This window comes from Aquila chrysaetos, chromosome 1 (genome assembly GCF_900496995.4).
Source record: "Aquila chrysaetos chrysaetos chromosome 1, bAquChr1.4, whole genome shotgun sequence".
In the NCBI taxonomy this organism is placed as follows: Eukaryota; Metazoa; Chordata; class Aves; order Accipitriformes; family Accipitridae; genus Aquila; species Aquila chrysaetos.
Window position 1 is genome coordinate 27,587,076 of NC_044004.1, and position 25,051 is coordinate 27,612,126.

A 25,051-nucleotide genomic window follows, 5' to 3' on the forward strand; every position below is an offset into this window, starting at 1 on the left:
TCAGAGCTACTGGGAAGTATGTTGTTATTATTGTCATGGCAGCTGTTATACAGAAAAGGTAAATTCTCAAACATATATTTTAGGAGTATGATTCCCAAATATTTCATATTTCTGCAGCTCCAGGAATATGCAAAATTTAAAAAAAAAAACCCACAAAAATATTGAAACAACCTGGAGATTCACATATTCTGTGAAATATTTGTCGTTGTATGCTTACACTGGCTACCAGGATTTCTTCTAAAAAGGTTCAGGATGTCATATTTCAGTGACCTTCTCTCTGTCTTTTCATTTACTTCATTTTGTTTCACTGTCTGTCTCTTTTTTGTCATATTTTTCATGTTTTTATTTCTACATTTAGTTTGTACTACTCTTCTGTTGTCAGTATCCTGACATTTTGATTTTGGGGTTATTATCTATTTTTGGTTATTTCTGTCTTTTCAGCCCCTTTTCAGTGCCCTGCATCCCTCTGTTTTGTTGCTCATCTGCTTGGTCTATTAAGCCTTCTCTTTATCAGCAATTTCTTCCTCTGTCCTGTGGTTTCTCTTGATGCTAAGCTCACATATTTAGCCTCATGAGATGACATCCGTCATGCTGTTTGCAGAAGACTTGCTCAGTTAATGATTACATTTAATTGCAACCATGTCAAATGGATGCCAGTGGGATGGCAGAGGGGTAGGTTTCCCCCGGCTGTACACCAAAGTGTAACTAACTCCTCATTTGCAAAAGCCTGAGCCATCTGGTAGAGAAGTCTGGGAAAAGACTGAGTCAGGCACAAAATAAGAAAGATCTTTTGTTTTTCTCATGTTCAATCATGAACAGGATTGAACTGGTGCAACAATTACTTTTTCTCTCTAGACTGAGAAAAAAAAGGGCAGCTGTTCTTGACTCACTGGGAGTGGCGTCTGTGCCATGAAGTGATGCAGGTCAGGCTACTGTTGTTGCTACCTGCTCGAAGCTCCCAAGCAAAATGCAAGTTCTTTAGGTTGATGCAGTAAAACAGATACTGCCTTTGGACCTTGGGGAGATGGTAGCACTGTGCTGTTAAACTAAGAGCTGTAAATGATGTAAAGCATTGTTACCAAAGCAACTTTATTTCCCTCTGAAACCTTAAATCCCTTCCTTGGCAGTCTTTCTACGTGGACGCTTTCTCTCAAGCACACTCTTGGCCCATGTGCATGGGGTTTTCTGAATCTGACACAAAAGTTGCCCCTCAGGCCAAAAGATTTCCATAAGCTTCAGCTTTCAATGAGAATCCCACTCACAGGAAGTGCGAGAAAGTGGTCAATGTAGGTTGCTCCAAATCTTTTGGTTTGTTCATCTGTCCAACTTCCACAGCCTGAGTAAAGTTTTGTCATGCCCATTAACCAGAGAATTACCTTCTGTTTAACTTTAGCTAAAATTTTATGTGCATTTGTGAGTTATACGAGATGATTCTAATTTGAATCATCACGTTACGTAAAATTGCAAGAGTTCTTTTTCTAAAATGTCTTCTATTCATTGGTTTACATTGCTTGTCATTTATTATGGTTTTTTGCCACAGTTCCAACCTAGGAAGGAAAAGCAGTTCAAACATTATTCTGCTGGTTTAGTTCAAGAGCATGTTCTAGTCACTGAATATTACAGGCTGTAGCCATTGAATGGGTAGCAAAATAAGAATTAGCACAGATTCTCATTAAGAAAAACCCTGTAAATCTCTCTAACTGTCTTCACTCCTATTTTTAATAACCAGTGTGGTTCCAGGCAGGTGACAGGAAGGATTTTCCTGGTATGATGAAGTCCTGCCAAGGACAACTTCTGTGTGTTTGTAGCACAGAAAACAAGGTGTTTACTAAAATTTCCCTAAAGAATTATTTAGTCAATGCCCTTAATACTTCTTTTCAGGGCAAACAGGGGTATTTCTTCACTGCCACATTAGGAAAAAATGAAGGAATAAACATAAAAGTGACTCTGCGTACACACCTTCCACTTGATATCTTTCCAGATCACTTTACAACTTTCCATTTTTCCGTCTCTTCAGCTGCTTATTTGTATGCTGTAGGGACACCACAGCCCTGATGCTTCGCTAGATAATGACTGTCTGTGTCTATACTGCCAGCCTCTGGTGTCTGGGAACAAACAGCATTAGAGATTAGAGCTATGAAGGAACAAGAATTTTCATCCTGTTGAATAGTTTTGCACTTCAAAATGTATTTTCACTCTACAGACAAAGAAAAAATGAGTATGTGAAATTGCCTTTTTAAGGAATATTTTAAGAACTCCTTTTGGTTACTTCTGAAAAGGATGAACTCCTCTTCCTTCCAGCAACCCATGTGCGGTTATTAAAATATTTGGCAGTGTTTATGTAGAGTACTTGTCTTTTAAGCAGAGGATGAGCTAATCCTCTCACTTGGAATGTGTGAACAATGTGCTGGAGAACAGTCAATGCTGCAGTAGCAGTATAACAGATTTTCAACCTAGAAAACAGGCTGGAGAAAAGTAGCCACTATTTATAACATGTGTTCCTAAAATTGAATTTCTGACATCCATTCAAAGAGGAATAAATACTGACCTATCACAACATGTTTCCTTCCCACAATGGGAGATGGAAAATGGTTACATTACATATGTTTGCAATTACACTTCCAGTGATCTATAAGTGATCTGTAAAACGCAAGTGTTTTTCCCGAGAACCCTCACAGTACATCGAACCTTGTAAACACCTTTCTAAGCAGAATATGCTTTTTGCAATGACTTTTTTTTTTGCATTTATGTAGTAAGATAAACCATGACTTCATCATGTGGCAAAATCTGCAATGGCATCTGCCCAATTTTACAACTGTGTCTTTACAATTATTGCATGACATAGTTAAAAAATTATCTATTCACCCATCAAGGTTCATTTTTCATAGATTGCTACAGTGCATTACAGGCATCCTTGCTTTTTATTTTCTCACTTGTTTTTTTACTTCTGGAATGCTGCTGAAATAATTAAATATCATTTGCTGAATATAATGGATAGTTTGAAAAGTTTGGAAATGCCTTACCACCTTTTTAAAAAAGCTAGGACTTCAGTTATTTATCTTTGTTTAGAGCAATGATACTCAGGCTTTTTGAAAATATACAACTCTCTCTTGGGCAAACTAATCCCTGTAGTATTTACACTCCCTAGCTGTTTTCATCCCAGAAAGGAAAGATGTGGCATAAACTTTTACGTACAAAGAAGTGGGGTAAAAAGTCAAATCTGAATTGTAGTATGAAACTTTTTACAGCCAAGGGAACTGCCTCCCCTAGCTGCAGTGGGCTTTGAATTGGACACTGAATACATACAAAATGTACTTTTTTATTGTTGATTGGATGTTAGGGTAATATGACATGATTCCACCCTAAATATTAGGGATACATCTGTCCCCTCTATAGTCATAATCTAGTTCAGTGTGGAGAGACCTAAAGTATTCTAAGTTAATGTCGGCTCATAGATGTGATGAAGCTTAGCTTAGACTCCCACCCTTGCTTAAAGGAGGCTGTCAGCAACACCTGGGCTAGCAAGTTTAGACTTAGTCTGGGTACAACCACACTCTGTTTGTGTAAACATGAGCCACTGTTATAACAAATGAGACATCAACAAAACAGTGATGATTTATTCAAATTTGGAAGTCCACCAGGATCTAAAATATATCTGTTTCTTGAAAATGTTTAACTTGATTCAGCATCTCTAAAACCTTCCAGAAAAAGTGAAGTTGCACTTAGATAAACAGCTTAAATTGCCTTAAGTTGGTGCTTGCAAGAACTTAATTTCTCCCCTTCCATCTTTACATTTGAAAAAAGTAAAATGTTGGATTGTGTTTTCAAGGTAATTTTTTTTTTCTCAAGTAATATTTTTAATGAAATTACTCAATACTTGGAAATTATTAACACCTTAATTTAATGGGAACTATTTTTTTTTTTTCCAGGTATCAACAGTGCTGGAGTTTGGCCGCATAGTAATTTATACTACTAGCCTTCGTGTGGTGAGAACCACTTTTGAAAGATGCGAACTGGTTAGAAAGATCTTTCAAAACCACAGAGTCAAGTTTGAAGAAAAAAACATTGCTCTGAACAGCGATTATGGAAAAGAACTAGATGAAAGATGCAGGAGGGTCTGTGAAGTTCCCTCACTCCCTGTTGTGTTTATCGATGGCCATTATCTTGGGGTAAGTAAAGCATGAGCCTCTGTTTTATTCTGCAGTCTGGAAGAACAGATGAAAATCTTGATGGATGAGAAGCGGGGTTTTTAGAAAATTGCTTGCAATGTTGGAATGATGGGAACAATCAAAGACAGAGATCCCTTTGTGGTATGTGCTGCACAGATCCACACTGATAGGTTTGATCTGAAGATGCAAAAGATAACCAGGGAGAGGCTATCAGGAGGGGAATAAGAGGCAGTAATACAATCTAAGCCATCCTGTGGTTCTTAAAAAATAGCTTATATTTGTAGCTGAAACCATGAAAATCTAGAGAAATGGATTTTTTTTCCTCATGGGAACCTGTGTGTATGATTGACCCAGGAAGATGAATGCACATAGCATAAACCTGTCATTTAGTAATATCTGTGTTGAATATGAAACTAACAGCTTGGGGTATCAGACCTTAAACAGGCATTGAATTTTATATGATGTAGTTTGTACCAGGATCTGCAATCAACTGAACATTGTTTTAGGCACAGAATTGGTTAATACTTAATTTTAGAAAAGTCTATCAGTAAAAAAGAAAGAAAAACAGCCCAACTCTGCCCTGTCGCAAGACATAAACTCCAAATGGAAAACTACAATCCAAATTTGTACTCTGGTACTCTGGGTCTAAAAGCTTGTTGATATTTGAAATCACCTTTTAATTAAGGCCAGCCTGTACTTTCAAAATGTATTTCTCAGAAACTGAAAAAATCAGAGTTTAAGAGAAAAAGATTCTGGAAAGTGGCACAAAGAAAACAGCTTGAGAGCTCAGAGAAGGTATTTGTCTCAAGCAGTAAAGAGCTAGCAATTAGCACCAACAGTGAGACTGTGATTTGTGAAGGCAAACTATATTTAAACACAGTGGGGTTATTATGTTTGTATTGCTTAACACTTTCATTTTCACAAAAGATTTAAGTAACAAAATCAAATGTAATCAACAATCAGGCATAATTGATACTGGGCCTGTAGAAACATTCGAAAACCCTTTCTCCCCATCCCCTTCCCAGCTCTCTGTGTATCCTGCATGAGGCAGCCTTCCCCAAGCCCCATAACAAATGCATTTGCTGGCACAGGGCTTACCAGACCACTACAGCAACTGCAAAATTGCCTGCATGCAGAATATTAGCAGACAATGATTTTTACTTCATAGTAAAAATCAGCGTAGAAGATGCTTTTATCAAAAACTGGAGTCGGAGAGTTCTCCAGCCAGCCAGGAGCAGAAGTGCTTCATTCAAAAGCAGCTTAAAATTCAACAGGATTCAGACTAAGTTTCGCTCACCTAATTATCATGTTAAAAGTAGTGAGTTATGACCAACTCCAAGAAAATCTCAGTCCGTGTGTGATCAATTTGTCAAAAGAATTCAGTTAAAATACTGAAATGGACTGAATAAATTATTTGCTCAGCTGTAGGTGAAGTCTGGTTGCAGTAATTTTGGTATGATGGATGGCCCATTAATTCACTGCTGCTTCTTTTTTTTGGAAGATCATGGGAAACGTGTCTTTTAACAGAGGAGCAACAGTGTAACAAGCAATACAATCTCATTAAAACTATTTAAGTACTGTCTGAGATACTTTGGAGAGGTATAGAAAAGAAGGCAAGTGAATTAGGAAGCTAGCTGTCTGCGGGAGAGGCAAATCTAGCTGTCCAACTACCTGCTGACAGGTAGTCAGCAGGTTTTACCTCCTGTAGGTAAAAAAATGAAGATGGAATTTGGTGTTCTGGTCTACAGACATTTATTACAGCATGGCAACTGCATTCACATTGTTTAACACAAGAAAACAGAAAGTATTGATCTGCTAAAAAGCAGAAAAAAATCAGACTTGGGGGATGTTTTCTTTCTTTTTTCTTTTTTTAATTAAATTGATGAGCCACAATGTGGTTAAATGGAACACATTTTAGCTCCAGGAGAGGATTAAAGTTATTCCATGTAACAGCGATATTATTTGTGGACAATCTGCTTTGCAGACGCCTGCTCTGCTCACGGGGAGCATCGTGGCTGGCCAGGACTGGGGCAGCCCTTTGCTCTGCCAAAGCGGGTGTCCCTCACCTGCGCTCACAGGCAAAGTTTCTGCATTCCACTGCTCTCCACTAAAACCCATCATCTTGGGGGGCACTGCTGCTCACTACAGAATCACTCTCCACTGTGCTTTAGTTGAAAGGAGAGCCCCAGGGCGAACCTGTCACTTGCGCTGGCAAGGGACATGTGTCCACACACTCCCTTTGGTAAATGGGGCAAAACCCATTATTTTATGGCGGTTTTTATTCCTCTGTCTTAATATGGCTTCATAAGAGGGGTTGGCATTCATTGATTTACAAAGAGAAAAAAGGAGGGGGGCACTTTGTATATTGAGAAGGTCTGGCAATGAAGCGTTCACCCCCCAGCTATGTCAATGCCTGGTGGATGTGGCACCTCAAGAAGACAATGCATCAGTGACTCCAAAGACAGTAAGTTGGCTGGAACCTGTGCTGGGCTTACGTTTCATTAAAATGCGATTGAGAACTAATTACAGAATTTGGTCTCGTTGGTAACAGTGGACATTTCTGTAATGTCTTTTATGATAATTATCTTGTGATATGCAAATGCAACATAGAAATCCAGGAGCCTGGTGTGTCAGTAAATTAATCATGCAATATTTTTTTTCTCCCTCTTTTTCTGTCTCTCTTCTTTTTAAATTTTGAATATTTATTTCCTGGCAAATCCCTCCGTGAAGGAGATTGCATGTAGCAATACAAAAGAGAATCTATATTAAGCCATGCACCTTTCAATGAGTCATAAGGAGGAAAAAACCCAACAACTCCTAATTAAAATGTGAACAGTTTTGTAAGGGGACAAGATTAGTTTTAATGAGATAAATGTAACAAAAACACCAGAACACAGCATATGTGCATCTGATAAAGTATACGGTATCCAAGCTGTTCAGAAGCATGGACAAGGTTGTTAGAGCACTGCAGGCTGTGTGGATAAATCTTCACAGCTCTGTGGAATTTATCATTGCCTGCACAGGGGGAATGACACAAACCCGCGACTTGGGCAGAAGCAATAGAAAAATCATATTTAGTCCCTGTCAAGCAAAGTCCTGTGTGCTGCAGTGCAGCAGGTTTTTTAATCTTCTCATTTTTTCACTATTGAATCATTGTATTTCTTGACACACACTGTCTAAATATCAGTCTGTCAGGAAATTGCAGGTTCTTTCTGCAGCATGCTCTTTACCAGCTGATCTAATCCCTCTTTTTCACCTGAGACTGCCTCCATCTGAAATGGAACTATGCCATCTGCTGGGACACCAAAGCAGAATAAAAAATGACTTCCGAAAAACAGAAAGCAACACAGAAGAAAAATTGAAGCATTCATTTACTCTTTTACAAAGGCACTCAGGGCTGTTAGAGGTTTACGTTATGCAAAGACCCACTCTGCTGGAAAAGGCATACACATAAAAAATGGCAAATAGAGTCATCCTTAGTAAACATGTTAGCTTGCTGCGTAATAGTTTTAAAATAAATTTATTTTATTTTTCACTTTAAATACGTGATTGAATTCCAGTATTGACTTGCCATACAAACCTACCTGAATCTTTTTCAAAGATGTGAATTTAATATTTTCTTTCCTGAAGAAATTTTTTCCCATTTAGTTTTCCCAGTTGTAATGAATCCACAACAGCATGAGATTTACAGTAAAATTTTTTTCTTTGACTAATTGGTTATGATTATTTCCCAAGAATGTTGAGGCTATTTTTGTAACTGACTTTTAGAAAACACCTGTGTAACATATTCTTTTTGTTACACAAGAATTAACAGTTGCTGCTTTCTTGTGGCCATATATGATTAGTAGCTCTCAGTTGCCTCCATGTTTTGTCAGAGTAAACACATTCTCCTGGCATTCACTTGATGGGGTGGACATGAATGGCTCTGTGGCAGTAAAACTATGATGCAATTATCACATCAAGTCACCTAGCATTTTCCCACTTGTTTCCTCCATTTTGCAGTTTATAATATCAGGAACAGCAGGGTTCAATTAATCTGATAGCTCTTTACACGTCAACCTTTCAGTTCTTTGCGTATCAAATCCAGCATTTCTGGTGCTGGTACTATACTCAGTGTCAATTTTCTCAGTTTATGGGCAGATTTCCAGGCATTTAATCATACCCCATGCTTGTCTGCTGCCAAGGGGCACCTCATTGCCAGAGGTATAGTGTTGTAGGCTGAAGAGCATGTGAGCTTTGGCCAAAGACAGGGGTAAATACAGCCTGTCTCCTTGGTAAGCCACAGTGAAAAAACATGGCAGGCCCAGTAACAGTGGGGCTCGTGATTGCATTCTGCTGCCTTAGCAAGAGGCCTCGCCTATATACTCAGCAAAATTAGTTTTTAAGGAAATAAGGGATGCAATTTATCTGCACAGCAAATGTGTTCAGAAGAGAGACGTTGCAGTGCCATGCTAATTTTTCTCTGTACATAAGGAGGGATGTGGAAGAGAGGCTGCTTCCCAAAATCAGCAGGTATTGTAGTACAGCCAACTGCAGAGCCATATATCTATGTATATTCCTTTATGAATAATTACAGTGTGAAAATGGTAATGGGTTACATCCAAGATAGGTGAGCAATAGATGGGTTTAGTGACAGGACAGAGCTGGGGCAGTAGGAAACAGTGGACCTTGGATTTGTCCTAGTTCTGCAGTTAGTGGGACAATACCTGAAATACAGTGTTAATTTCTGGATGTTCTCAAGAGAAAATTGGGAAAATATTCTGAAGAATGAACATGGTCTAGAAAACCTGTCGAGTGATTTAGCCAAGTCTGTGGCATTTCCTTGCCAAAAGAAGGGCAAAGACCCAACCGCAGCCCCTGGGCTCTTCCACCACGGTAGAGAGCTATTGAAGTCAGTAGATAAAGGATTCGCAGGCTGGTGCTTTGAAATTTAACTGGTTAAAAAACCTGAAAACTGCCTTCTCCCAGCTGCTTCTTTAAACGTTATGGCCACTGTCCCTTGTGCTCCTTATGTGAGTCTTAGGAGGGACAGACTAATGTTTCACATCCCTTTGTGGGTAATTGTGAACCGAGCACAATCTAGGAAGAAAAAGAAAGGCATCACTTTCTGGTCAGAAAGCAGCTATTGGACTTATTTAACAGCTGCTTTAATTACTCTATTAATTACAGACTCTGCTTGTTAAGATTCACAGATCCAAAGGGAAGGTTAACCTCTGCAAGGTATCTTTTAGTCAAATTTCACTTGAGGCAGCCGTTAATCAGAAAAGACATGCTGAAACACTTAAAAATGTTGATAGCCATTTGGACGTTTGGTTTTTAATTTTAAAACCGTAGTAATGAGGCTTTCCACTTTGAAAGCAACACAGCTGGCCGACTGAATGTCATCTGAAATATAAATCCTTTAAAATATGAATCTATAATGGGAAACCTGTCAGACTTTTAATTATGCTGCTGTAAAAGCCAGTCAGCATTATCGTACGGCATCACTGTAACACGGACCAGAAGTCACAGGAAAGCTTTTGCCAACTGTTGCCGCAGAGAAGAGATCCTTTCCTAAATGGGGGCAAATCGGGGCTTGTCTAGCGTAGGGAATTTGCAGTGCTGCAATTACATCAATAAAGCTGCAAATCCTTAACGTCTCTGCATCAGACGGGCAGCGCAAGCTTTGTCTTAAGCCGCTGCAGTGTATTCAGGCCCAGAGCTAATACTCCATGGGCCGCCTTGGCAAACCCTCGCTTTGTTGTGCCAATCACTCCTACTGCCCGTTCTGTGTGAACGCAAAGATGAGAAGGCAAGTGTGAAAGGGGCCGACAGGCTGCTAAGAGCTGCTCTGCTGGGGACACAGAGAGCCTAACGCATATGTTGAAGGTGGTACACCCTGTGTCCATGGTCTAGAACAGATTTCAATAGAAGAGTCAGCGCAAGTAAGGCTAGCTAATCTGAGTCTCCTGTCATCTTCTGTGACTAATTAATCACAACTAAATACCTTGTAGGTACTTCTTTTTCAAAAAAAAAAAATCTCTTTGGAAGCGTAGCACTGCAAGAGTAGCATTCACTGAAAAAGTGGCACTCACATCCACTAAAATATTATTATTCTGCTCTTTAACTGAAATGAAAATCATCAAACACAGAATCAAAAGTCCTTCTTTTTTGTACAAAGCCAGAGCAAAAAGACTTTCTACAGAGAAACTAACCGTAGTAAGGTGTCATACAAAATCCTTTGCAATGTTTTGGTGGCCCTTAGTTGGCTTTTGAGCTACACACTTGTAGCCTCCGCAGTCCCCAGCAAGGCACTGTGAATGGTTGGACACTAACACGTACATTAGTGACCTGTATGTGTTCCCTGTGCTCCCTAGCAGCCTTTCCTGTACCTCCCAGTAACAAGGAGAGCGATGCTGGTGGGGAGCTGGGACTGAGAGCCCCTTCAGCTGACCACGGGCAGCTCAAAGTAATGGCACATCCGAGCCATGTGCTGGCATCCCACTGCACCTCAGCCCTGTGCCAGCAATCTACCATGCCTCAGCTCTGTACCAGCATCCCACCACACCTCAGCCATGTGCTGGCATCCCAGCACACCTCCCAGCTCATGCCAGAAGCAAATCCAAAGATAAAATTTAACAGTCCGGGCATGCAGGGACTAGCAAACTGGGGCAGCGTGATGGCATGAACCCATCACCTGGTGTAGATGTGGCCAGTCGCCCTTAGCAGTGGGCAAGGGCTGTGCAGTTCCCTTCATCTGTGCCTCAGTTTCCTCACATTTTATTGGTTTCTTGTGATCCACTGATTAAAAGTGTCTGTAAGTATTTGGTAATATTTAGTATTCAGTGAATTTGGTTACATAAGTGAAGTGTAAGCATTCAAACGTGGCCCTCTAATTAGAAGAAAGAGGAAAAAAAGTTTTACATCATCTTTGACACTTTAATTTTGTCTGCAATAATCTCTTAGCATTTATTTTCAGGAGGAAAAAAGAAAAAACACTTCAGCACTGCCTTGGTTCAGATCACAGAACCCCTCAGAGGCCTAATGTACTCAGACTAAATTATTATTATTCATTGTTGTGTCTGTCTTTAATGTTGTTACAGTATTTTCATTACCCTTTTTCTCCTTGTGTTATACATTAGGCATATTATGTCTTAATTCAACGCTCAACTGCCAGAATATTTGAAATACAATTTCCTCCTCTCATTTTGCTGCATTCTCTGATGTGTTGTATATTTATAAAATTGTAATTTTTGACACCCTAACTAGACATATTTTTTATTCTGTCAGGAAACATACCCTGTAAAATAAAGGGAACACAATCAGAATTTCCAAGCTGTGTCACCTTTTACAAAAAGGCAATGTGATACGACACCTGGTAACAAACTTCAGGTACTACTATCAGAACTGCGATTAGATTCTCCTCTCCTTCTAGCTTTCCTAAGGTTGACCTAATTACAAAATACCTAATGTGAGTCAAATTTATCCTCAGCCTGTTTAGATTTTCAAGACCAAATCTTCTAATAATCCGTGTTTTTTTCATGCTAAACTGGCTGACCTTTTTCTTCTTCTTCTTCCTAATAGGGTGCTGAGAAAATTTTACTAATGAATGAATCTGGGGAACTGCAGGATCTCTTAACCAAAATTGAGGTAATGGTATTTCTGCAGATAAATATAAGGAACGTACATTGCATATTTGTAATTGAGTAGATTTTTTTTTTTTTGCCAGTTCCTTTTCTTCTGTTATAAACTGATGATCCCAAATGCTTTTTTTGTTTTTCTCTTTGAATGAATGATATCTAGTATCAGAGCCCATTAAGTTTGAGAAACTGTGAATGGCTATAACATCAAACCAAAAAGTCCATGTCTATTTTCGCTTGATTTTGCCACAGCAGGAAAGACAACTCATTTTCCCTTTCCCATAACTTTTGACATCATCTTTGGTATTTAACCTTCACCATGCCCTGGGGGAGTCAGGCCTCTTGCATGGAAGCTGCACTGCTTCCCTGTGTACTGCAGTGAACATACTGGGAACCTGCACATCTGCATTCCGGCTAGACCTAAAGCTGGACTTCTACAAAATCTGGACAAATGCAAATTCCAATTACACCAATTTGCACAAATTTCAAACTACAGGTTATCATGCCTTTCTCCAGCTCTCAGTTTGCCTTGTCCGTTGAAGTTCTGTGGTGCAAGTTTGCCTTTTATTGCGAACAGTGGATGCACGCTCCCTGAGGACACTTGAAATGTGGGTCTGCTCCCACAGCTTTGCTGTAAGCTGAGATCTTTGCTGGGCATCACTTTTCTGCTGGTCTTGTGCTATTGGCTGCTCAAGGCATTTTCTGTTTTCCTTTGGATAGCCTGCAACAAAGGACATTTTGGGGACACCTATGTCATAATGTCTGGGTTACATGGATAGCTGTATCCTTAGAAAAGGAGTGTATTGCTATTAATTATCTTGTTAGTTTGAAATTACCCCTAACCAAATTAAGAAAACACATAAACTTCAGAAGTATGTAACATCAACATTAAAAATAGATAATGAGGATATGATATTTGTAAAAGACACTGATGAAAGAGCAGAAGAAAGCTACATCTAGTTGATTTAACCCCAAGGTTTTTCATTCCCTGCATTTAGTCAAACTACAGCATATGCTTTCCTAACACGCTCTCAGCAACTCTTTGTATACTATACATCTTTGAGTTTATCACAAAATGAGTACCTTTTTTTGTGAAGCATGTTGGTTTCTTATAGCTAGTGTCCTTCTTGAACTCCTCCAAAAGTTCCAGTCAGGCTGAGCCTGCGGGTTGGTCACCCCTATCTTATTCAGGAGGTAGATTCAACACCACCAGTAAATCATGAACTGCCTTGTCCCTTTACAGTGCAGGTGGTGCCTTCTGCATTTGTCTGGCCTGTTCCTTAACCCAGCAAAACTTTCCTTGCCTTGTGACTCAGTGTATGTATTTCTGTATAAAACGTTTGCCGTATTGAACCACAGTGAATAGCTAACCATAAACTATTAAACAAAAGCGTACATATGATTAAAGCACGCAACATTTTTGTTGTCTGACTAGAAAGGTTAGCTAATACACCCCCTTAACATTTTTCATTACTTTGGAATGAAATGTCCCCAGATCCTGCTTGGGGGGTTCCTATAATGTTATTCCCTAGCCCAATGTCTGTCCTAATCTTGGGACAGAAAGTACATCTATAAGACAAACAATGCCAGACTACAGCAGACTGATAACCGCTTACTGAATACAATCACTGCTTCGCTGCCTTTTGGTGGTTTGGTTTTTGTTTGGTTTTTGTTTTTTTTTTTTTTTTCAAAAATGGATTTGCTACGATTACAAGGGGCAGTCAGGTTTCTTCTTTACTGAAGATGCAGAAAATGGTTACACAAACTGTCATCTGTTCAAGAAGGAGATGGCCATTGTTCAAGGAACTAAGCTAAAGCAATTTTGCATTTGTTTTTTGTTAGTTATCTTAACTACATGGAAAGATAGTTATTTACAAGTCTACCAAGCAATAATGAATGTAAAGATTAAAAATATTATTATCTTAAAATTTTGAGATTATTCGCAATAATGTTCAATGAATTAAACTGCCATTGTAAATTATGAAAGATGTGGCCACTCCCAAGATAAAAAGAATGCTAATTTTACATTAAATACTTCCAAATATTGTCCCTGGCGAAGCTAATAGTAATAGGAGTTGTTTGCCAAGTGAAGAAGAACGGCAAGTTTATGAGCTACAGGACAAAAAGAAAAAGTGCCTTTGTTGCATTTTCATCTGAGTTGTCCGTAGATGAATGCTATTATTAATGGTTTTGCAGAAATGTCTTCAGTTTTCTCAACGAAGCTACAAGAACGACTACGTTATCTGTACATATTTTAGTATACTCTGGTAATAATTGCTGACTAATTTTTTAGTGGCGTATAACTCCGCAGACTAACACTAGCAGGAATTGTACGGATTTTTGTTCTTCCTTTGTAAATAAATCTGTAAAGTCTTTACTCAACAGTGAGATGCTAAAGCTACATTTCTGTGCTGTGGTAAGTACCCAACATGGTGTACCTTTCATTTCTCTGATATAGAAGTTTAAGGCAATCATTCAACAAACTAGCAACATTTTCAGCAAGTGAAACTTAAAAATGTCTTTGAAATCTCTTCTTGTGTTCTCCATTGTCTTTAATTCAATACAAAATAGAGTAAAATTATTGTTTTACTCGGGAATTAGGACAATTGAGGGAGCCCAAGCCTTGCTTGCAGCAATTTTCTTCAGGTATAACCATTGAATATTGATGATCTTTCTTCTTTACACTTAAAGCTTCAGCATTCTACATCCATAAATTTGAATACACCACTTATTTCCTCAAGCAATACTTGTCAGCAGCTATGAATTGCTTTTTGATATGATCAACTCTAACTGTAATAGGAACAATATGTTCAACACGAGCATGCAAATGCTAAAAGTCATAATAACTTAACATACAGCATAGAAAATATAGTGTTAACATAAACTGCCTGGAGTTTAGATTCAATCAATTGCAATACCTTCTAGAATTGATCTAGACCTAAACTACATCAGAGTAATGTATGCAAGCTATCCTTTAGGTAGCTATTTTGACAAGTATAAACACAGGCTACTAAGGTATAGTATCTATGTATGTATATATGTGACTGATGAATCTGCCGTGAGCCTCTTACCATTGCATGTGGATCTGACCAAAGGAAAAGGCAGATGTACTGGTCTTCAGTGGGGGTATACCTTGGGATAGGGTGCTGGGTATTGCTCAAGATGGACACCAGAATGTGTATTCTCAGCTGTCCTGGAGCCCTCCTTGTCCTAGAGCTTATGGTGGTTGGTGAGGTAACATTTTTGTCTTTCTCTCATTCTTCTTTGAGCAGAGAGTCCAGCATCCCCACGAGTGCCCCTCTTGTGGGGGCTTTGGTTTCCTGCCGTGTTCAGCGTGCCATGGGAGCAAGATGTCTGTGTTCCGGAACTGCTTTACGGACTCATTCAAAGCCCTCAAGTGTACCGCTTGCAATGAGAATGGGCTACAGCGCTGCAGGAGCTGTGCAGGCTAAGAATGGCATCTCCACATGTACAAAACTGATTTTATGGTACTGCACCAGTTTGTAATATGATTTTTTAAAATTAATCCGTTTATCCAATTCAGTCAATAAAAATCCATTTGTAGTATACTTCTGCTGGTTTGATCATTTGAGCTGTTTAAACTTAGGTCGCTGACCATATCATGAACTCTGAAATATATTTTTCTACTTTCTTTATAGAGAGATTTGTAGTCTGCAAAACTTGTATCATCACTCCTTTGGATGTGAAGTCTTCCCTTTTTCTATAGGGGATCATCAGCAATAGCAGGTGTTTCTGAATCATGCCCTCAAGATTACAGCAAAACGAAACTTAACCTTCAGATTATTGAGTAGGTGCTGCTTTCAAGATCAGTGAGAATAAAGATTTTGTGATGTGGACTAGCTCAAGACCATTCCACTTAGCACTTCCCTGAAAAGTCACTATGGCTGAATTCTGGCCTGAATTCTAAGTGGCAACAGAAGAACAGAAACATTTCTTAAAAGTCTCATGAATCAGCTTTCTCTTTTAGTACTGCTTTGCATTTGGTGCTAAATTAATGTTGTTAGACAAAGTAACATAAACATTTAACAGAGTAGATGTTGATAACTATTGTTGGACTATCTCAGAGCTTTATGATACTACATATCACAGCAGAACTTATAGTGATCAAGTGAGAACACCAGATAGCTTTATAAATTGCATATAAAGTAATTGAGGATGAGATTTCTGCTTTTTCAGCTTAGTAAGTGTTGTGGTTTGACAACTAGCCTGGCGCAAGTGTTTTAGGGTATCTGCTCACTCCAGGAGGGCCACTGGTCTACGCCCAGACAACTCCAGCACTGTATATACCTTTGTCATTTTTGGTGGATTTCCCCAACACAAGCACAAGAGAATTAGTCAGTAATTAGTCTGAATGGACTGTGGGCTCTCCACTTTGAATATATTCCAGTTTGGAAGTGCATTAACATTGATGCACTTCCACAGAGTATTTTTAACAGGGTACTTTAGTGCACCACCACCTTCTGCTTACGTTGACATTGCACATCTGCTCCTGCTGTCAGTCTGTACTGGCACAAGCAATACAGAGGTTTAGCAGCTCGTTGAAATTGGTGTTGGCTAGAAAAGGCTTCCATGGTAGGCATTTCATCCTGCCCAAACTGCTTTAACAAATGTTAAGCCATGTCACTTTTTGCCCTTTGCCTCATTCCTTGTAAAGCTGTGCTGACTGGGGTTGGGTAAGGGCAGTTGGCTTTACTAGACGCTGCTTGCTCTGGTGGGTGACGCCATTTCCCTTCCCTCTTCCCCATACAACCTTTCTTTGTTTGTCTGTGATGAAAAACTCAGCTTTCCTTTCAGTGTTTTGGGCACAGCACAGCTGTGGTATAAAGCAGGATAGCTACAGCTGCAGAAAGCATGGCTTGCAAAAAAGCTCCTTCTGACAACATTTGTGTTTCCTCATGCCTTATTTCCCTCACCTGAATCAACAGACAACAACCTTTCCTCCACCTCCATTCCACTTGCTATGTCTAGAGGTGGTAGCTGGTGCTGAAGAGTTGGACAAGTTGGGCTAATTTATCTTTTTGAACATTTGAATCTAAGGGACTTATGCATATTCTATGAGATATTGAATGCGCAGGCTTGAACGTGCTTCTAAGCTGCTACTGCTCCTACAGCTTCCCCAGTGAGGCTCAGAGGGAGTGACTGGATTTTCTGCGTAACATGAGAGAGATTAAATTTTCTACAGAGGCCATCCACAATGCTTAGCAGCACCCCAGCTATAAAACTCTGAAATGCAGATGTGCTTAACTTATTACTGCATGGGCAAGAAGAAAAGAAAGAAAATACAGTTCCCTTCTTTTATTTAATACAGTCATGTAACCTCCATTTCTGTCTAATACTGCAGTCCAGACTGGTATGATAGGGATTGAAATGTAGCATAAAGCAGAATACCGACGCTTGGAATGTCATCATTTCTGATGCATGAAAACTTACTTTTTAGTTGTTAACATGCTATGGAACTAGGGGGTGAGCACATTCACGGTAGTGAATACTGCACTTAAGATGGCATAAGCAAATTTGTCCTTGAGGGAAATTACTATTCAAGAAAATGCCAATGTATTTGTGATAGTGTAATTCCACAGTCTTCACCCCCACAAAGACATTTTGCTTGATGAGATAGTCCATATCACCATTCTTCCACTGAAGCACCGTGTGGCCAAAGAACTATAACTCGTCAAAGTATGTTAAACATCTTCAGTGAAACTGAAAACGTTCTTCACTGATCTGGAATAAGGGTTTGAAGCTGGTTTTCCCACCTTTCAGGCAATCAGAAAATTACTTCTCTTCAGAGTGAGACAAAGATACTAAATCCAGTTTCTTTCCTGATTTATCTCCAGGGGCCATGCAAGAAACCTAGAGAGACTGTCCTAGCCAAGGCACTACCCTTCTAACAGAGGCACTGAACTCCTACAAGCAAAGATGAGGCAAAACCTCCTTAGTTTTCCTTTTAGAAGGAGAAAGGATGAAAGCAAAAGGTCACGTTTTGTAGAATCTTTTTATCAGAGGGTTTTTATGGGAGACTAGAAGATAATGAAATAAAACAAAACACAAGACATAACTCTCACAAATAGAGCATTGTCCAGGCACTATATATTTTTCAAGAATTCTATGACAAATTTCCAGTACTGGAAAAGTTCTTTTCTCCTCTGTCATCAACTGAATTACCAGCTTTTGCTCTCTAGCTATATTTTCCTTCTAACAGCCTGCATGAAAAACAAAACCAAAACAATTTTTTTTGCAGGAATATGTTTTTACTGCATGGTTTACCATCTTTGCTAGGGTTCTGGGTCTGGCTTCTTAGATCACTCCAACCATCCTAGAAGCACTGCAGGTGACAGAATGACAGTATTACTAATGCAAACCCAGGAGCCAGTTCAGGGATATGACACTTTCTGATATAAGAGATATATCAGGCAGCTAGCAATACAACTTTTAAGCCAGTCTGAGAACAGACAAGGAATACAGCTCTGTTCTGATTTACACCAGTATTGCAGCTTTACTTTCAAGGAGTTGGCAGTGATCTCCTCTGATATGACAAATAAGACTCTTTCAGCTGCATCTTTGTACAGGAAATTTTCTATTTCTAAATGCATCAAGCTCTGCTCCTCTTGTTTCTAGCCCTCATCGCTACACTGAAGTAAGGATCCAAGCAGATGTTCTCTGGCTGACAGCTCAGCATATTAACATATATAAGAACAAGTATCAGAGAGCAAAGTAATCCTTAGGCTGTCTGCTTTGCAAAATAATATTTTGATCCTGAGAAAGAGAATGGCTTGGAATTCTCAGTCCTGTACCTTGCCGCATGCTTTCCAGTGGGCTACGTATTCCCCATACCGTTATGCTACAGCCATCGGGTGGCTTGGCTTTACCAGGATTCATGTCCTAGGACATGACATGATGCAACTCGTTCTCTGATTTTTCTAGAAATTTAATTTTTCATGGGCTGTAGCTACCGCTTACTTTCATGAAAAAGAACTGAAAAGTGGAAACTGAAATGTTGCAGGGAACTGGCTTCCACATCAGGGCCATCTGAGGTCTCGCATACTTGAAACTTCATGGATAAAGGCAGGCCCTCCTGTGGCAAAGGCTCCTACTGACTGACAAATAAAGGAATCGTTTCAGGTATAAGCCACAAAGACTCTGTGACTATTGCTCTGGGGATTGTATATATCACCCTAACTGACTGGCTAGACAAATATGATGTTGCGGTATATAATGACCTGCAGAATACACATGCTTTAGTGACTTCATGACAATTTTGAAAGGAGAAAACTTTTGAACTAATCTTGCCTAACTGGGGACACTTAAAAAGAAATAAAAAGAGTGTTTAGAACAGAGGGGGAAATGAAGCAGAGTAAGACAGAAAATACTAGACTGCTATGGATAACTTTTTCTGGTTAATTTTTGGAAAGGGAACAACTGCCCGTTGCGAGGCAGAGGAAGACGTATATGAGTTACTTTCTAAAACAAAATCAAATGCCAATGCAGTAGGGACTAGCAACCGAATTCACACCTGGCCCGAGACCCCTGCAGAAGTCAGATGCCTGTTCAGCATCTACACACATTCACTCATGTGAGTTCAGACCCATCTGAGATGAACAAGTACTCTGAGAAGTTGTGCATGCAAATTTTCAGTGACCAGATGGTGATTAGGAGCTTTTGAGCTCTCTTTTCTGCTTTCTTGCCTGAAGTTTGGCTTCAAGGCTGCAATATCAGGTTTTCCTCTACAAGTTTTGACGTAAAACCTTCTTCTTTTCCTGTTATCAATATTGATCTGATGAGTTTTAAGAAAGTGATGAATGTCCTTAAAACATTCGGCCCTTCTTTCCCGGTAAAAAGCCATGTCATACTGAAGAAACTAATCATATATTAAATTTCAACAGACGATTGCACGTTGACAAACCTACTTGTATTTTCATTTTATGTAGTCTCAGGTTGGCATCTGAACAAATGACTGGTCTTCTACTCCGTAGAGGATTTGACTGTTCATGAGAGTAAAGTGTAAGAAAATTCATTACTCTAAATAGGGAGGACCACTTTAAGCAGGGTGTTCATCCTCCTCACTTTGTTTTCTTTGTAATAACATTGGGGTATTTCAGAGTAATGTGTTTCTCACTTGCACTGTTTAAGAGCCTAGGGATTATTAACTTTATTTAATATTACACTATTTCATATACATTTTTGGTTTTGCTCTGTTAGGGAGTAGCTTGCTCTTTTAACACACCAATGGGCATTCATTTGCTGTGGGTGAAATCCAGCCATTTTCAGTAAGAAATAGTGTATCTGGGAGTTGATTTCCCTTCAACCTCTGGTTGCTTCCTTGGTGTACTATTTCTAAAGATACATGAAACAGATAGACTGTCTTACCTGTCAGCAGCCTTCTGTAATAAAATATTTTATATTAATTTAGAATAATGAGAGTTTCTGCAGGCAATGCTGTATGATTCATATCTAAAACCTATATCAGACATACAGCTTACTGACCTCTGTACCTAATTCTAAAGTTTGCCGATCTCAAACACAGTCCTCTTAAATCAATGAGAACAATTCTAGTGATTTAAATTCTTGGTTGATTGGGTCTAGCCTATCTTACCTTTACAAATGAAGCAACCGAATACAGAGTTATGTAATTAATGCTATATAGTGTATAGTATAAATGCCTCTTTTAAAATAAGAATGCAGTGTGGCTTGAAGCCCTCCAAGATGTTCACTCACTCTGTGAGTTAATTTGTCATACCTGGGAACCCATAATTATGAATGTAAAGAACTTAATATGTCTTGAAAGAAGAGAAGTTAATTCTGCTGGAAGTAAACACTTATTGGAAGAAAACTTACTACTTTTGACTTCAGTGTCTCATGCAAAAAGTAACAAAAAATTCTTGAGAGTTTTGGGGTTTTATTAATAAAAGTAAGAAATTAATTTTAGTGAGCTGAGTTTTACAATTTGCATGAGTAAATACATAATGGAAGACCCGTCAGGTACTTTTCCTAGCTATTGCCTTTGTATTATTGCATTAAAATTAATTTTATTCACTTAGCCTGAGATACATTATTTGACCACAAAAGCATTCAACAGGAAACATTTATGCCCTAAATAATTTAGTAAGGAGAAGAATTTAGATTGCTTGGCTTACTTTAAATAATTTAGAGATGATAGTAAAGGACATTGTAATCCAACAATAATTGAAAAGTAAAAATTATTAGAAATAAATCTTTATATTTAATCCTATTTTTCTTTCTTCTTGCATTAATTTGCTTAGGGGTGATGAATCAGGAAATAATTGCATTAGAAGGAAATGGCTGTGAAAAAAACTTGCAGTTTAAGCTTCTTCTAGCTTATCAGCTCTGCTTTGAAAAATTGGTTTCAAATGAGTTAAAAGATTTATGAAATCCAATAAGTTTTCTGCTCAAGAAAAGCCACACTGCAATAAGACATATACTGCCTGTCTCTCTTTGAGGCACTTTTTTTCCACTGGTGGAAGTATCATGTTACTAAAAACAAAGTTTTATTTAAAAGCACACTCCCACCCCACCCCACCCCAATCAGATATTAAGTTCAACAAAAATAATTATCCTTTAGTGACCTGAATTTTGAAACTATATAAAAGAAATATGCTGCAGGGTAATGGTCTCTGGTAGCTGACAGAGTTACATTTCGATCTGGAGGAAAAAACCTGTTGTAACTACACAAAACAAGGAAGGGTTATATGACCAGTCAGATGGGTTAACTACAAGTTGTTATTTTTATTATTGATCATGATCTGTTCAAAGTAGGCAAATAATGATCAATAGGAAGTCATCAAATGTCATCATTTAAATGTGAACGCTCATCAAATTACCACTTGAAAGTGGCTATTTTACTTTATAAGTATTAAATCTGGTGCAGGGATTCTTGTCTGTCAGATATGGGAGAAATTCCTCTCTGATCTCAAGTCAGGTAAATTATAAATGAGTGAGGATGACAAAACTACGAAGCATCATCTAAATCTGAGTACTGTCTGAGGTAACGCCCAGTAAGAACTTTATACTGTTTCTGTTTGGGGATCTGCCCCTGATTTGAGCCAATGCCTGAGACTTTGAAGAACATCTAGACTCTGTCTTACCCCCAAAGTTCATTTGCATTTTAATTTTCCCCATCATATGACACGGGGAAGTAGCACACAGCAGGACAGAGGTGGTGTACTCCAGCAAAAAGCCTCCAAACCTCTAGGATGACATGTTTATGTTAAACCTTATACATCAGTAGAGCTGCACTGGCAATGAGTGCTTTACACTGCCTCAGGGGTCTAATCAGACAGACAGGACATAAGATCAATACCTTAGTCTGCAAAATCAAAGGACTCAGTAAAAACTTGTCATTTTTTTGTTAAATATAAGCACAAAAGTAATAAACAATCATCATTACTCATATATTTGAGATATTGCAATCATTGCTTTTAGTATTATAGGAAAATCAAGCTTCCTCTCATTACAGCTTGATGGTAACAGCTGATGTTGATAAGTTTTCCTTTTCATCATAAACACAGAATAAAATCTACTAGACTACTGTCAAGCAACAGAACTGTACTTTTAAACATAAGTAGACTATTATTATCATTATTATTCCCTCCATCAGTTAGGAACTCAGGAGAAGCAAGAATAACTAAAGCAAGATTAACAGACAAACCTATCACAAAGTTTATTCTGTAATCCTCTTCCTCAGTGTTTTACAGAAAGCCATTAACATGCTTTCTGCGGGATGTAGATTTTCACAATAGGGCTCCTTGCTATTTGGTGTCGTATTCTTGCAATGCTGCCGGCAGTGCACACAGTGCACCGAGATGACTGGTGCTGCGCTGCCTTTTTCCACATCCCACATTCTTTTATCAGTTTGGGACATAATGATCCTGAATTTGTCAGCCTTTTCTCACATTCTTAATCAAATATTCACATCCTGTATCAAAAAAAAGTTAACAATAAAATCCTCTCCTCTTTTTGTAGCCACCATATCTGATCTTCCAGGACATACTTCATAAGCAATATAGTTCGAAAAACCTTATAATATTTTTCCGCATTTATTCTCCACTCCTTTATCAGGTCTATGATGGCAATAAGTCTTTCCTATTGCAGCCTATACTTCTTGCAGAGCACCTAATGCTCAATAATGCCAAATATGTCATGCCACCCTTTACGCTTACCTTCAGCCAACTTGGTATATCTACTTATTGCAGGATTTATAGCCTCAGGGCCTAGCCACAAATCCTATTGTCCTGTCTTGGAGATTTCCTACCATCTGTCTTTGCTGTACTATAACTTGTGGTCCAGAATACCTTGCTATACCATAACCTGGTTTTAGAATTTGATCCCAGATTCACTCATTTCATCTTCTTTCCCTCACAGAGTTTATCTGCCCTGCTTAATAGAGGTAGTTTATTCCACCCTGCTCTCCTAAATCCTCGGCTGGTGTCAGCCTGTGTCCTCTGCTCCTCCTGACAGCCAGCTTGAGTGGGGCTATTAACCTCCTGTAATGAACTGTCTTCATCCAATGTACACCTGCAGAGAAACAGCATAAAGCCAAAGTAGTCAATATATATATATTTTTTTTTTTTTTTTTGGCTTAGATACATAGTGAGCTTTATTTTCAAGAGTTTTACTAAATCCCCAAAGCACTTTTTTCTCAACATGACATTTCATATTGATAATAACAGTAATAATTACAAACTGATAAAGGACTTCTTGGCTGTGAATCTGAAAGTATTTCATAAACAGTGAAGATCAGCACAGCAATTCTGAATGGTAAGCCAGATTTAACATCGCTGTTTTAACATCGCTGCTTGCCTCAGAGGCACAGAAGGAGAGAAAATTAACCCAAACCTCCAGACAAAACCAATCTTTGCTGATGCCTGGGTTCCTGTAGATGTTATCAGGGAGAAACTGGAATACACTAAGTCTTCCCCCCTAAAAAAAATTCTTTGAAGTATTTCCCCCCCTTTTTTCAGTATAAAGTTTTTCCAAAAGCTTTATATCTGAAAAACTAGCAATTTCTGACTTTCCTTCTTTCCTTCTTCAGTTGATGTTACTAGATACCTAGAAATAATTAAATGGTTAAACATAGCTATAACATGTCTGTTTTAACTTCTTAAATCTGATTGTGTCTAAAAATCCAATATGTTTTAAAGTAAATTGAAAATTTGAACTTCCTGTTGTAAATTTGCTACCCAACACTGAGCAGTATATTCACCGTGTCATCACCATTCATGAGAGATAGATGTCAATAGTGACATGGTGGTAGCAAGTTTGGTAACATTTTTTTTATCTTTGTCAGCATTTGATTCTCTGACATTAAAATACTATTAATATTTTCAGCAGTCATTACATTCTGAGTGTTTTTTACATGACAGCTCAACAGGATCATGTCATGTCTGCAGAAGCAAGGATTTATGTTTCATACTAAGAGAGGTTGTCACAAGTTTTTGGAAAACTTTTTCAGTTTTGAGCATTTGTGCTTAGTGATACTTTTTTCTCCTGTAAGATGCAGTTGGAACTGGCTGCAAGTATTTTGTCATTTCACACAAGGATATAAGAATTTTAAAGTGCTGTTTCTATTGACCAAATACTGGGAAATGTCTTATCTATGAAGGACCACTGTTGCCTTAATTGCAAGAGAAAGACCTTAATGATGACATATGCATTAGCTGGATACTTTGTCTAATTGAAGGAAAAATAACAACCACCCTTCATGGATGAAATAGTTTATGTGTTTTGCTATTAAATGAAATCAACCAAATTAAGATTATTAAATAACTACATTTTACCTTCCTACTCTCATGCACTTTTGTTCTAGAGTTTGATATGTATGCAATCTGTTCAGAACGTTTTCTTTCATCTGAAGGGAGATTATGAAAAAACAGAAGTATTATTTATCACAAGTGACAGCAGTTATTGGCTAAAAACCCACATAGCTAAAAACAAAGCGTGGAATAATAAAGCCCCATTTTCCTTCATTTGTTTCTGAAGAAAATAATAGAAGCGCTTGTCCCATCATCCTCAGCAATTTGATTTGCTAGTCTCACAGTGCCATCTGGCATTCTTATTTTTATTGCAAAATTCTCAGAGGTGGGCCCAAAGCTATGTTTAGAAGGACGCTTTCCTGGCACAATACTTATGACTTGCTCTAGACTTTACCGGACCAGACCAGTTTACATTCTTCATTAGCACTTTCAGTCCTGCATGAGACATCGTGCAAGACTGCAGCACTTCAGCAGA

The 25,051-nt window shown here is 38.5% G+C and overlaps 1 protein-coding gene across 1 annotated transcript in view; it reads left to right on the forward strand.

Annotated features, from left to right (window-relative positions):
• Positions 1-15,315, forward strand: part of GRXCR1 (glutaredoxin and cysteine rich domain containing 1) — a 40,959-nt gene extending 25,644 nt beyond the window's left edge. Inside the window, exons 2-4 of the mRNA XM_030028578.1 lie at positions 3,930-4,169; positions 11,733-11,798; positions 15,061-15,315. Coding sequence (XP_029884438.1) covers positions 3,930-4,169; positions 11,733-11,798; positions 15,061-15,240 — 486 coding nt within the window. The 3' untranslated portion in view covers positions 15,241-15,315. The remainder of the gene's footprint in view (positions 1-3,929; positions 4,170-11,732; positions 11,799-15,060) is intronic.
• The last annotated feature ends 9,736 nt before the right edge of the window (positions 15,316-25,051 follow it).